The 15089-nt window shown below is 41.7% G+C and overlaps 1 protein-coding gene across 2 annotated transcripts in view; it reads left to right on the top strand.

The window, feature by feature from the left end:
* Nucleotides 1-15089, top strand: part of LOC139750339 (methylthioribose-1-phosphate isomerase) — a 155246-nt gene that overhangs the window by 61262 nt on the left and 78895 nt on the right. Inside the window, exon 1 of one of the 2 annotated variants that reach the window (XM_071665019.1) lies at nt 9086-9517. The exons of the other annotated variant lie outside the window; for it this stretch is intronic. Coding sequence (XP_071521120.1) covers nt 9386-9517 — 132 coding nt within the window. The 5' untranslated portion in view covers nt 9086-9385. Of the gene's footprint in view, nt 1-9085; nt 9518-15089 lie in introns of those variants that run through there. 2 annotated transcript variants of the gene reach the window in all.

Below are 15089 nucleotides of genomic sequence, written 5' to 3'. Positions count from 1 at the left end.
GGATACAGACCTGGCCGGACGTGGCTCGTGAGCCAGACACGGCAGCATTTACTCCAGGTTTGGGAAAGAGACGCCGTATACAAAGTTCTGTTAATTGTGTTAACTTAGAATTACTTCTACTTTTGTGATTGTCCTCCTTCTCCTTGCCCAAGAAAAAATGTTGAGAGAACGGGATAAAACTCCCTAGTGTTCACTCCAGATCCCACACCATCACCTGGGACGGAACCAGACAAGACTTCCAAGACAAAGCGCTTTTTAAGGAATTAGATGAAGGTGAAGTGCAGGCCATACCCTCTCTCCCGACGTTACTCCCTCCCTACCTCCTACCCTCCACTCCTCTCCCTGCGTCACTCCCTCGCTGCCTCCTACCCTCCTCTCCTCTCTCTGCGTCACTCCCTCGCTGCCTCCTACCCTCCTCTCCTCTCTCTGCGTCACTCCCTCGCTGCCTCCTACCCTCCTCTCCTCTCCCTGCGTCACTCCCTCGCTGCCTCCTACCCTCCTATCCCCTCTCTGCGTCACTCCCTCGCTGCCTCCTACCCTCCTTTCCTCTCCCTGCGTCACTCCCTCGCTGCCTCCTACCCTCCTCTCCTCTCCCTGCGTCACTCCCTCGCTGCCTCCTACCCTCCTATCCCCTCTCTGCGTCACTCCCTCGCTGCCTCCTACCCTCCTCTCCTCTCCCTGCGTCCCTCCCTCGCTGCCTCCTACCCTCCTCTCCTCTCCCTGCGTCACTCCCTCGCTGCCTCCTACCCTCCTCTCCTCTCCCTGCGTCACTCCCTCGCTGCCTCCTGCCCTCCTCTCCTCTCTCTGCGTCACTCCCTCGCTGCCTCCTACCCTCCTCTCCTCTCCCTGCGTCACTCCCTCGCTGCCTCCTACCCTCCTCTCCTCTCCCTGCGTCCCTCCCTCGCTGCCTCCTACCCTCCTCTCCTCTCCCTGCGTCACTCCCTCGCTGCCTCCTACCCTCCTCTCCTCTCCCTGCGTCACTCCCTCGCTGCCTCCTACCCTCCTCTCCTCTCTCTGCGTCACTCCCTCGCTGCCTCCTACCCTCCTCTCCTCTCCCTGCGTCCCTCCCTCGCTGCCTCCTGCCCTCCTCTTCCCAGGACCTCTGATGTGCAGTAGGTGGTAGACAGCCCCCGACCAGGTACTGCCCGCCTGGGTATCTGGAGGGTTAGTGACGGCAGCACAGTGAGCCAACGCTTCGGTGGCCCTCAGGTGTCACTCCTCTGACCCAGTTTACTTCCTTTTCTTTCTCTTTCACTCACACGTAGGCTACTGGCGTTCAGACCATACATTCATCCTACCTCACTAATAAATAACACATGAAAACACACCACTTGTTAAGTACCCGGAGGTTTGGAAGTTACAAAACCATTAATAATCCTAGTCTAATTCCTGGAAATCTACCGAAAGATAGACGGAAAGACACGGCTGCCTAGCAGGAAGGTGTAACGCTTATTGTTCTCTGGTCGTTCTAGTTTTTCAGATCATATTATGGTCTGTGGTTACATAGGAAATGCAAAGGAAGTCAAATAGCAACGAAACGCAGGGATCCTTTCGAGGATGTTTGTGATAGTGGACTGATGTCAGAAACTCACACATTCGTGTGGTGAGAGTTAGAAGGCGTACAAATAATTCAAACGGAATATCCTACATATTGTCATTGTGACTATAGAAGCGCAAACGATATAAGTCGTAGACATAAAGCGAAGTATTTATCAAGTCTATTCTTAAACGTATCTGTATTACTGCTCTCAAATACGTTTGTGCAAGGATTGTGTCTTCGATCGTAAAGACAGATGCAAAAAAAAGTCATTGTCTTGAACCAAGTCATACTTTTCCGTTATTAATGGACTTATTGACTGGGTTATATTCTCTCGCCTCTAACATAACCGTGAAATTCCTTAGGGTTTCTTTTGCAATTTTCAATAGAATCCGCTTCATATGAACGCTTACTTTATCATCAAACTCTCCTATTTTGTGCATATTTACTTTACTTGATCATGTTGGTTAGTGGATTATCTAAGTTTCTTATGAGTTGTTTGCTGAGACAAGAAGCACTTATTTATTTGACCGTTCCACCTGGTGACCTTGGCTTCGTTTTAGTAGGCTAATAGTAGCAAAGACCATATACTGCGCATTGGCACATATGTTCCTCTGCTGCTTTGAAGGGTTTTCTAAAACTTTTCCATGCTACGTTCATGTTATTTTCATTGATCATATCATCCCAGGTTTACTGTCCTGAGCAATGCGACGATTATAAAAATCTACCCGTTTAAAAACTGGTATTTTTTCACGACTGCCATGTTGCCCACCACAATGCAGTGTTGAAAGTAGTTTCAAGAGTATTTTGTCGGTGATCACTTTTACAAACGTTTCTTCAATTTCAAAATTATCACCGAGATCCTCATTTGTACTTAGAACTAAATTTAATATATTTCCGTCGCGAGTAGGTTTCTCGACAAAGTGGATCAAGACATTACCAAGCAAATTTAGGTAGAGTCCACGCCCGGAGCTACTAGAAACGGATTCTCTCCATTAAGATATCGCTATGTTAGAATTTACTATGATATAATCTTGTTCATCACAAATTTCCTCTAACATTAAAGTAATTCGTCTACCCCTGGTGTGTGTCCGGCGGCGGGGATGTAAGATAGCCTACTGTTATTTTCTTACCGTAGTTTTTCTTTGATTTCTTCGGAAATGACGTTTTCGACGGCTTCAACAGGCTTTTTTTTTTTTTACAAAGGGATTTAAATAAGCACGAAACGACCTACTGTGTTTTCCCCACATCCCCATCAAACAGTGTACACTGAAACTGAGTCATCTTTATTGCTGATACCTAACCAAGATTTGGAAATGAGTCATGTCATAATTCCCTTCTAATGTTGTTGTCACTAAATTTAAAATTCTATCTCTCACGCTCCGATCGTTAACATTAGATATTTTTTATACGAAACTTGCTAATCTAGCTTTTGATGTTCTGTTATGGTCTGTGGTTGTTTTTTTCATAATATCAAATTATGGTCTGTGGTTGTTCTAATGTTTGTATTTTGCTCCCGAGAGCTGGCTGCTTGTGTGCCCCCACCACTAGGTAGACCACGTAATACTCGGCCAGCTGCTGCGTCACATGATTACTCCAGGATAGTATTCTTCGATAATCTTTAAGGAACAGATAATCCCAACAATCTATTCAACATACCATCTGGACACTATCCAAATCCCATCTATTAAAAGATGAAAACTGAAACTAAAAGACCTTACAGTCGAATCCGTGCAGAAAACATTAAGGTTTGCCCAGTGTCTGGCGTCAGAGATATATCCCTCTCCTCCTATACCTATCCATTAAAGAAAAGGGGGGAAAAAAAATCCTACCCCCTTCCTTGCTCCCTCAACCCCCCAGTTCTGTGCTAGCTAACCTAACCCAACCAATGCACGGTGGGTCAGGGTCCGGCTCTTTACCTTCTACTAGATTTCACTTCCTCTAAGTTGTCTCTTGAACTTTCCCCTCCTCCCCCCACCCCTTCCTTGGGAACGGTCTTTTCTATCATCATTCATTCATTCATCACCTGATTACTGTGTGACCGTTGGTAACTCAAGGGTGGGCCATTTTGATAACTGTTTCTTTCCTTACGCCTTGAATCTTTGGAACTCTCTACCCTCTCATGTCTTTCCCAATAACTATAACATGGCACATCTTAAATGGTTTTTCACTTCGTCCAAAATTCGTAAATACTTTTCTTTGTCTCTTTTTTCCTTTCTTAACCTTTCTATACTTCAATTAAGGCCCGGCCTTCATGTGCTATTTGTTGACACGCTTTTTTTCTGTGATGTGGTTTCATCTCCTTATCTCTTTTCTTGATCATCTTGGATATACTCTATACATTGATGCACTCTAGATTTACAGTGTCTTGTTTCACACGAGTCTCGACAGGGATTAGTCAGATCATGTGACAGTAAATTGTAGGTTAAGTTAGAAAGAAACAGACGCTGAAGAATGAATGATTAAGACTTAACTTCCTATAATGAAGTTGATTATACGTTTGTATGAGGAAAAGGCAAATGAGGATCGTGGAAAATGAGAGGGGTGGGGGGAATAAGCAGTTACTTAAAGGAAGGTAAATAAATGCAAAATGAAGTCTTGTGTGTAGAGTGAGAGTGTGCTAGACAGGTCCAGGAGACTGGTTGTGAGAACCGAAGTAATTTAAAGAGATGGCGGGTTTGATATATCAAAATAGCCGTTTGTGGTTATGAGAGCCTTGGGTATACGCTAGTGGTATTGTTACAATGCCATTAGAAGTCAAGAGAGAGCGGAACAGGCATAGAGAAGAGAGGAAAACATTTCAACGAAGAAAGTGGGAAGAGCAGTAATAATGCATGTTGATAGAAGATGAACTGAGTGTATAGAGAGTGTGGTCAGTGATGATGATGAAGAATCATGTTTTTAACTGGATTTGGAGAGAGAGAGAGAGAGAGAGAGAGAGAGAGAGAGAGAGAGAGAGAGTGATGTGTGTGTGGTATCCCCTGCAAACTTGACCAGAGGCTGTGTACCTGATGACCGGACAAAAGGAAGCGATTCTATTCATTGTATGAATGAAAAAGAAAAAAAAGTGCAAAAAAAGATTACAGTTTATGTCTTTACACACTTAGCAAAGTGTATTGTGGGTTATTGATTACGGTAGCAGGATTACTGAACACTTTGTAAGTGAAAAAAACAAGGTGGGTTTATAGGAAGGGAAGAGGGTATGTAAACCAGGATTTTGCAATGAAGTGGTAACGAGAGGGGAAAGTTGATGTTGCACTCGTGGTTTTAGAAAGTGTGTAAAATACAGTGAACTTGAAAGCTGTTTGATCCTATATGATATGGACAGAAGTGATCATAGGGTTTTTATCGTGGTATAAGTGCTTATGTGAGTGTAGGTATAAGTGAATGACCAGTAATGTGGGATTGTACCGGAGGTGTGTAATGTCGCTATGGTAAATTAATATTTTCTTATCGATGGGCCGTTAGTTTAAAGTGAGGTAGGTACTTCTGAACCGTGGAGCAAGAAATTTAGAGTTGTCATAGTGGTTGGAGGTGATGCTGAGGAGGAGTTGGGTTGAATAGTGGGCCGCTGTGCTGGAGTGTGTGTGTAGGAGGACCATGTCGGAAGTAAAAGCCAGGAAAATCACGATCCTCGCTTTGGAAAGAGATAGGCTATCACTGTGCCGTCACTTGAACTTCCTTTCCTCTCAGTCATCTCTCTTTCTGGTATTTTTGAAGTACGTGTATTATTTCTAACATTTTTTTTTTTTTTTTTGCTTTCAACTCATATTGATCTTCCTGGGCTGATATGAAGAAACTTCATTCTCAGCTTATAATTACTTCCAGATACTCGAAGAAAAGTTAAATTGATATCGCTTTGCTTTCTTTCTCTCCTCATCTGTAGGCAAATGCTTAGCATTTAGCTAACTTCTTCTGTAACTGAGTTCCCTGGCTTCATGTATCATCTTTGTTCCTCTATATTGGACCTACTCCATTAGATATGAATATTTCTTATGTAGGAAAGACCAAACGTGAAACGAATATTCTATATGAGGTCACATATGCTGTAAAGTTTATTTAAAGCTTCCTCAGCCATTTACTGATAAAAGGCCATACGTCTAATCGTCAGATAACTTGCAAGAGTTCGTAAACGTTGCTGGTGTACAGATTAGATCTTATGCACATCATCTTTATCTCTGTGTTATCAGTAGGAGATTGTGAGTGCTTACCCCAAGCTGTAATGTTCTGACCGGTACACTAGGCACTAATTCGCAAGGCGTCCACGCACATGAACATCGTGTTTTCCTCCAGATTTTTTCCGTTGTGGTTCAGTAGCTTGGTGGCGCTGTCACAACTTTTTTGGGATATTAACGGTATTTTCTAAGCCCTGATATGATGTCAGGTTTTCTAGTTCTTTGGGCGTTTATCCGTCGGCCATGCTTAGGTCTCCGGGTTCGCCGTTTGGGGGAATTTGGTTTCTTGTCCTCTCGTCATCCTCTTGAAAGGACAAACCTTTTGTGGCTGAGACATTTCATGGTATGATGCTGGCTGAACCCTCAAGAGTCAGTCACAGTTTGGTTGAAGTCAACTGTAATATAGACAGTTCTTGGTTAACTCCCGCGTTATATGCCCAGCCGCAGCTCAGACCAATGCTTGAATATTTCAAGGTATGCTGGACACTAGTGACATAGCGGCATGACGTTCCAATGAATCAGAGAATGGGCCACTTATGAGTAAAACCTGAAAGTTTCTTCTGATATTTTGGAAGGTTCTAAACCTGAATCTTCAGTAATAAAGCCTAGAGGCGTTAAGGAGTTGCGTTCAACGGCTCTTTTGTAAGAACTCTCTCACTCGAAGATCTTTGAGCCTTTTTTTATTTCCTGTTAGAGCGGTGTCACGGTGAGCAGCGACTACCAGGTAACTAGTTACTCCAGCCTGATTGGCCGCGTCTTTCGATTTCTCTACCTCGGCTTCAGGGGATTCTTTTTTTTTCCCCCACTCCTAATTAGATATCTAATTAGTAAAACAAATATCCTCTGTATTTGTCAAAAATGCCCGAGAACTTTATGAAAGAAGCCATGATTTCATCTGTGGAGAGGTTTTCTTCATCTTCCAATTCGTTTTCCTCACAGGGGGAAAAAAATTCGTAACCCAGTATTGGTTTAGGAGTTTGTAGGGCAAGGTCACCGTACAAACTGGACAACTTTGACCCCAACTTTTCCTTTGTTCTTTCGAGTTTTAGAAATGTCTCGTTTCAGACAGTTCTGGACTTTGTACAGAATCCCCATGGGAGTTATACTTTCTTTAATTTCACGAGTTTCAGCTGTTATAACAGATAATCATTTAAGACGTTTGCCCCTAACATTTGCAGAGTATAAGGTAAAAGTCAACTTTTAGCACATTTTTCGAAAGTTTGCAATAATTATCAGCAAAGCTTTTGAAGCAGGGTAGAAGAGTCCTCCTTATTAGAGTTCTGTGTTAATTAGGCTAAATAGAGAACTATTCTTAGGTTTACTCTCAACTTTTGTCTTACCCTTATAAAGGTTTGTATCCATTAACCTGTAAACAGTTAGGGAGGGAATGTAGGACAGAAGCTATGGCATCTGTTGAGACGGTGGAGCAACCAGAACCTGACACCCCCTCCCCCTCTTTGCAACACCATATTTCGTACTGATGATATTTCATGAATTATAGATTTAAGATTTTCTAAGCTTCTTCAGATATTGATTCATATCCGTGCAGCTTATTCGTTGAAATCAGGGAGATAAGGAGACGATAGACATTTATAACCAAGGGAAAAGTGTGTAGGACCTTTTTAAGACCCTTTGAGAACTCTTTAAGGTACTCCTGCAGAAAATCCTATTTTGAGCCTGTCTTTTCGGGCAATGCAGTCCAGAGCTGCCAATTTTAAGAGAACTTTTTCACAGTAACCCGATAAAAGTCGGGGAATGGACTTCAGAGCTCTATAGGATTTTGAGATTTCGATATTTCAGACTTTCAGTGCAAATGAGGAAAATCTTTTCCCCAAAATGTGTCGTTGAATAAAAAGAAAGAAAGAATTTAGTCCTTGGTTCTTTCCTTCAGAGTATCTGCAATGGTTGGGCAGATAACCTGTCACGATCCAGAACCGTCTATCGACATGCCTCTGTAGAATAACATCTCTCTGTTTCCCTCCCTGATTTCTTTGAAACTCAGCTTTCCAAGGCTTCTTCCCTTGTACACTCTCAGATATCTCATTTCCATCCTGACCATCCTTTCCACCCCAGGTGTGGCGTTTGCATCGACTCCCATTCCTTGCCAAGTTGACCTTGCATCTCCCAACTGTGTCATCTGGCTCGAATCCTTTGTACCCTTTACAGCTTCTATATTTCCTATACCCCCCCCCCCCCAGTCATCCAACTAGGAAATGACCCTTCGACTGTTTGACATCCTGCCATGAAGTATTTCTCCCTATATACCCATGCACTCAGATCCTTTATACAGTTAATTTCAATGTCTACCACAAGGATAAGTTATGTTCTACCTTGGGTGATCCAGGTGGAGCTTAGGTCTCTTCCTCTTCCATAACCATCTGCAACAGATAATCAGACATCCAACACGAATTTCTGACCGTCACCACCACTTTACCAACACACTTGACCTGTTTTTTCCTGACTGTCCCTACCTAGGATGGGCATTGCATCGCTGGCTTAGATGTCTCATATTATGCTGGACGTATAGTGGAGTTTATCTTGGGTGGGATGGATCTCATGTTCTCCCACATATTCCTGTCCTTGTCATGGTTTGATAGCTTCTGTGACGCTAGTTGCAAAACAGACAGACTTTACCAGGCCATGAACATCTTCCCTTCCCCTGAAACTCAAAATAATTTAAATTTCTTTTCAGAATCACTTCAGAACTGTTCTCCATAAAGTCAAGTACACAAGCACGCCTTACAAAGTGCTGATTTGACTTCTCTTGGCAATTCTCGAGTAACTTCTGAAATTCAACCTTCCTTCATCTCTTCCGACCTGATCAGCTTATAGTCATTCTCTATGTAATAAAGCCTCTCTTTTTGGTGCCTTGTTGTCCTTTAATTGAATTCTGTAAGACTATTTATGATAATTCGCCTTCTTTTCTTATATTTTCTTCGTACAAGATTTTCTGAGTATATTCTGTCTCCTCTACTAATGGACACAAGGTATGACCCCAATGGCATGTGTCACGTATCCTATTTTTTTCCGTATCTAAACCTAAACTTTTCTTTCCTATTGGAAGCATGAATTTGTGCATCTCATCCCTAAGCAAGGCGACAATTCTAATTCCTTCAGTTATCGCTTCATTGTTCTCACTTCTGCTTTCTGTAAATCTAAAGCCTCTGCAAATCTTGACTCCCATTTTCTGAAACTCGTAATGAGAAAAGTCAAATGATGATTCCAGGGAGTAATAATTCTTGGAAATTATTCACACCGATAGTGCCTTAAAAAAAAAGAATACAAGATATTTGAATGATGTAAGAATATATTTCAGTCTTATGCTCTCTTAAATACGTAAAATATAGAGAGGAAATTCATCAATAATATGATCGTGTGCGCTAAGATGGCGTTTGCCAGTTGGTCGTGTTCACTTGAATCTTCGCTGGCAATGTTTACTGACCCCACAGCAGAGGGTGAAGTTCAGGAAAACTTGAAAGAACTTAATAGATTCTATACTTTTTCATAAACTAGCACCATCTATATTATATTTTGGACGAGTATTTCGTGATTTACATATCACCAGATTTTAGTTACTTAAGTTCGCTGAAATTTAGATTCGCCAAGACGTCCCCCCCTCACGTCGGCATTGTCACGTTGGAGGTAACCATTATCTCCCTCCTCTCGTCTCACGATGAGTCTACGAGCAATAAAGTGGAGTGAGAATAAGCTTCATGTTCTCGATCAGCTGCTCTTGCCAGGGAAGACGGAGTACGTCACTGTCACTAATGTTGAAGAAGGTTGGCAGGTCATAAACAGGATGCAGGTATGAGAACTTGAGGGAGAGGGATGGTCGCAATCTGGTGCCAATTTGACGCAAACATGACATTCATACATGTATACAGTTATTAAAGTTGACCTTTACAAGATGGTGATGTAGTGCTGTGTACAATCTTTTAGGATGTAAGCCTTGTGGTTCAGGTCATGCTAAGGGGGAACCGAGGCAGAATATAGAATATGATGAGTGTCTCTTGAAACCAATTGCTTGTTCCATATTCTTCAGTTTTAGGAAAGGTTAGAGCTAAGATCAAATGGGTTCATACAATGCAAGGTTTAGTTTACGCTGAAAGAAACCACAGCTATTAACTGCTCTATGGTAAATGATGTATAAGAGAAAATGTGAGATATTGTGTGAGCTTAGCTACCTCTCTGGTTCCCAAGTCTTGAGATATAGGGTACCACCTACCAGAAATTTTCCATGTTTAAGAAAATAAAATGTTTCTACTCCTACTCTTGTACTCTCTCAGAAGTATCTACACACATGGACATTACTGTTTGCAAAAACTATATTACTCATGTAAGAAAGCTTACAGAGTTAATCGTAGGTGTGCATGGATATTAAGGGTGATAAACATGATACCAGGGTGATCTGTTTTCCATAGCAAAGGCCTCAAGTATGATTTAAGATTACTGTAGATTGTATAAGATAATTGTGATGTTTCCTATAAGTGGGCAGGCTTTGAATGAATGAAAATTTACGGATAGATTCATCATATAGTGAGCAACTTATGCAGCTAGTGAGCAACTTATGCAGCTGGATTAATCACAGTTTTTTTAATTAATTCAAAGACATGTGATATGAAGCTAGAGAGAGAAAATTTGTGAAAGGAGAATGAAATATACAAACTTATCCTGCAGTCTTATAAATGTAAGTGAGCTACACAAAGAAGTAAGTGCTTTGCATATCAGAAAAAATTTGTAGTTAAGAATTTTATACAGATACGACACCTATACCAAATATCCTAATTTAGGTTAGCCTAAGTATAGTTTATGTTTGCTGTGGTTTGGGTTAAGATTAACTGATGAACACGTACCTCATATCGGTAGTGTGAAGGCTCCAGTGACATGTGAGAACTTGTAGTACATTACTCATGTTGTGCAGGGTGAGAAGAAAGTGCATTGAATTACCATGTCAGAGATATGCATGAAGCATGTAAATGACAGGAAATCAAACTTAACCCACATAGACTACAGCATGCTCATTTAGGTTATGTTTGGTGCGTTGTCTTTAAAACGTTCATTTTACTTAAATCTGCATTTTCCTTATCTTTATGGCTCTCTGTGCTTTTTGTGGTTCATTTAACCCGCAGTGGTGATAAGATCCCATTATCTACAATTTTCTATCCAGTTTTGTATTCATTTTGTTTATCAGTAACTGGAAACAATGCTGTGATAAATGTCAGTTTTTTGTGTGAAAATTTATGTAGATTATCTGATATAACAATTTTTTCAGCATATTTAATACTTTGATATAAGTTCTTTTTTTTCTGTGGTGCATGTAAGAAACTGCTGTTTTCCAAACATAAAAAAACCTTATACAAAATAGATATCATTTAGAAAGCAAACTATTGATAAGGTGATTACAGAAGAATTTCTTGCTGTCCTGAAAAAAATTGAGTAATGAAAAATACATAATTGTAAACCATGCAAGTTCTGTCAGATTGTGAAACCATGCCAAACCTTGATTTTCAGTTTCTGACTAACCACACACTCAGTTTTTATTTATTTAATATACTTTGTCGCTGCCTCCCACGTAAGCGAGGTAGCGCAAGGAAACAGATGAAAGAATGGCCCAACCCACCCACATACACATGTATATATATACACGTCCACACACGCCCATATACATACCTATACATCTCACCGTATATATATATATACACACACAGTCATATACATATATACACATGAACATAATTCATACTGCCTGCCCGTATTCATTCCCGTCACCACCCCGCCACACATGAAATGACAACCCCCTCCCCCCGCATGTGTGCGAGGTAGCACTAGGAAAAGACAGCAAAGGCCACATTTGTTCACACTCAGTCTCTAGCTGTCGTATATAGTGCACCGAAACGTCAGCTCCCTTTCCACATCCAGGTCCCACAAAATTTTCCATGGTTTACCCCAGACTCTTCACCTGCCTTGGTTCAATCCATTGACAGCACGTCGACCCCGGTATACCACATCATTCCAATTCACTCTAATCCTTGCACACCTTTCACCCTCCTGCATGTACAGGCCCCGATCACTCAAAATCTTTTTCACTCCACCCTTCGACCTCCAATTTGGTCTCCCACTTCTCCTCCTTCCCTCCACCTCTGACACATATATCCTCTTTGTCAATCTTTCCTCACTCATTCTCTCCATGTGACCAAGCCATTTCAAAACACCCTCTTCTGCTCTCTCATCCACACTTTTTATTGCCACACATCTCTCTTACCCTTTCATTACTTACTCGATCAAACTACCTCACTCCACATATTGTCCTCAAACATCTCATTTCCAGCACATCCACCCTCCTCCGCACAACTCTGTCTATAGCCCACGCCTTGCAACCATATAACATTGTTGTAACCACTATTCCTTCAGACATACCCATTTTTGCTTTCCAAGATAACGTTCTCGACTTCCTTACATTTTTCAATGCTCCCAGAACTTTCACCCCTCCCCCACCCTATGATTCACTTCCACTTCTATGGTTCCATCCACTGCCAATTCCACTCCCAGATATCTAAAACACTTCACTTCCTCCAGTTTTTCTCCATTCAAACTTACCTCCCAGTTGACTTCTCCCTCAACCCTACTGTACCTGATAACCTTGCTCTTATTCACATTTACTCTGAGCTTTCTTCTTTCACACACTTTACCAAACTCAGTCTCCAGCTTCTGCAGTTTCTCACCCGAATCAGCCACCAGCACTGTATCATCAGCAAACAACAGCTGACTCACTTCCCAAGCTCTCTCATCCACAACAGACTGCATACTTGCCCCTCTTTCCAAAATGCGTGCATTCACCTCCCTAACAACCCCATCCATAAACAAATTGAACAACCATGGAGACATCACACACCCCAGCCACAAACCAACATTCACTGAGAACCAATCACTTTCCTCTCTTCCTACACGTACACATGCCTTACATCCTCAATAAAAACTTTTCACTGCTTCTAACAACTCGCCTCCCACACCATATATTCTTAATACCTTCCACAGAGCATCTCTATCAACTCTATTATATGCCTTCTCCAGATCCATAAATGCTACATGCAAATCCATTTGCTTTTCTAAGTATTTCTTACATACATTCTTCAAAGGAAACACCTGATCCACACATCCTCTACCAATTCTGAAACCACACTGCTCTTCTCCAATCTGATGCTCTGTACATGCTTCACCCTCTCAATCAATACCCTCCCATATAATTTCCCAGGAATACTCAACAAACTTAGACCTCTGTAATTTGAGCACTCACTTTTATCCCCTTTGCCTTTGTTCATTAGCACTATGCAAGCATTCTGCCAATCCTCAGACACCTCACCATGAGTCATACATACATTAAATAACCTTACCAACCAGTCACCAATACAGTCACCCCTTTTTTAATAAATTCCACTGCAATACCATCCAAACCCGCTGCCTTGCCGGCTTTCATCTTCCGCAAAGCTTTTACTACCTCTTCTCTGTTTACCAAATCATTATCCCAAACCCTCTCACTTTGCACACCACCTCGACCAAAACACCCTATACCTGCCACTCTATCATCAAAGACATTCAACAAACCTTCAAAACACTCACTCCATCTCCTCATATCACCACTACTTGTTATCGCCTCCCCATTTGCCCCCTTCACTGATATTCCCATTTGTTTCCTTGTCTTATGCTCTTTATTTGCCTCCTTCCAAAACATCTTTTTATTCTCCCTAAATTTAATGATACTCTCTCACTCCAACTCTCATTTGCCCTCTTTTTCACCTCTTACACCTTTCTCTTGATCTCCTGCCTCTTTCTTTTATACATATCCCAGTCATTTGCATTATTTCCCTGCAAAAATTGTCCAAATGCCTCTTTCTTCTCTTTCACTAATGATCTTCTTCATCCCACCACTCACTACCCTTTCTAAACTGCCCACCTCCCACGCTTTTTATGCCACAAGCATCTTTTGCGCAAGCCATCGCTGCTTCCCTGAATACATCCCATTCCTCAGTTTTATGTATAATATTTCAATTACACATCACAACATATCATTTTTCATTTACGTGATTTGTTTATCCACTAGTGCATTTTTATCAGTGCACTGTGCATTGCCTTTCAGTTGCAGACATGCTAAAGAGTGTCATATGGCCATGCCCTCTAGATCCCTTGGTCTATGATTGTTCATCATCCACTTTGAATATCTGTATAATGCTTATACCAATAGCCAGTCACACCTTTAGCTCAGGACTTTTGTGAGTGAGAACAAAGAAAAGAGCAATGACTTGGGGCCTGTGTGGTTCAAACCCATGCCCCTTTCAGGCAGAATGTAGTTTCCAAGGGACACTAAGCTTGTGCATTAGTAAGGTGGGCCATCTTCCACTATTTTGTGAAACTTATGGCCATCATTTATTAAGAGGGTCAGTCCTGCCCTTCCTTTTCCTTCTTTTTCCCTCCTCCATATCATATACCCCTCTGGGCAGAACAGGTGAGATCTTATCTGTATAATAACTTTTATTTTTCCACTACTCCAACAAGATAAGGTGCACTTTCCCTTATGCAGTTCTTGAATTACAGCTCTTTCCCATTTATATCTAATCCATCAACATTTGTTGAAACGAAGCTCAAGGGTAAAGGGGAAGAGTGGTTTGGGAATGTCTTGGGAGTAAAGTCAGGGGTTAGTGAGAGGACAAGAGCAAGGGAAGGAGTAGCAGTACTCCTGAAACTGGAGTTGTGGGAGTATGTGATAGAATGTAAGAAAGTAAATTCTCGATTGATATGGGTAAAACTGAAAGTTGATGGAGAGAGATGGGTGATTATTGGTGCATATGCACCTGGGCATGAGAAGAAAGATCATGAGAGGCAAGTGTTTTGGGAGCAGCTGAATGAGTGTGTTAGTGGTTTTGATGCACGAGAACGGGTTATAGTGATGGGTGATTTGAATGCAAAGGTGAGTAATGTGGCAGTTGAGGGAATAATTGGTATACATGGGGTGTTCAGTGTTGTAAATGTAAATGGTGAAGAGCTTGTAGATTTATGTGCTGAAAAAGGACTGATGATTGGGAATACCTGGTTTAAAAAGTGAGATATACATAAGTATACTTATGTAAGTAGGAGAGATGGCCAGAGAGCATTATTGGATTACGTGTTAATTGACAGGCGCGCGAAAGAGAGACTTTTGGATGTTAATATGCTGAGAGGTGCAACTGGAGGGATGTCTGATCATTATCTTGTGGAGGCTAAGGTGAAGATTTGTATGGGTTTTCAGAAAAGAAGAGTGAATGTTGGGGTGAAGAGGGTGGTGAGAATAAGTGAGCTTGGGAAGGAGACTTGTGTGAGGAAGTACCAGGAGAGACTGAGCACAG

Source organism: Panulirus ornatus, chromosome 9 (assembly GCF_036320965.1).
Source record: "Panulirus ornatus isolate Po-2019 chromosome 9, ASM3632096v1, whole genome shotgun sequence".
Classification (NCBI taxonomy): Eukaryota; Metazoa; Arthropoda; class Malacostraca; order Decapoda; family Palinuridae; genus Panulirus; species Panulirus ornatus.
Note: the sequence above shows the minus strand (reverse complement) of the source record. Positions and strands in the feature narration are given on the sequence as shown.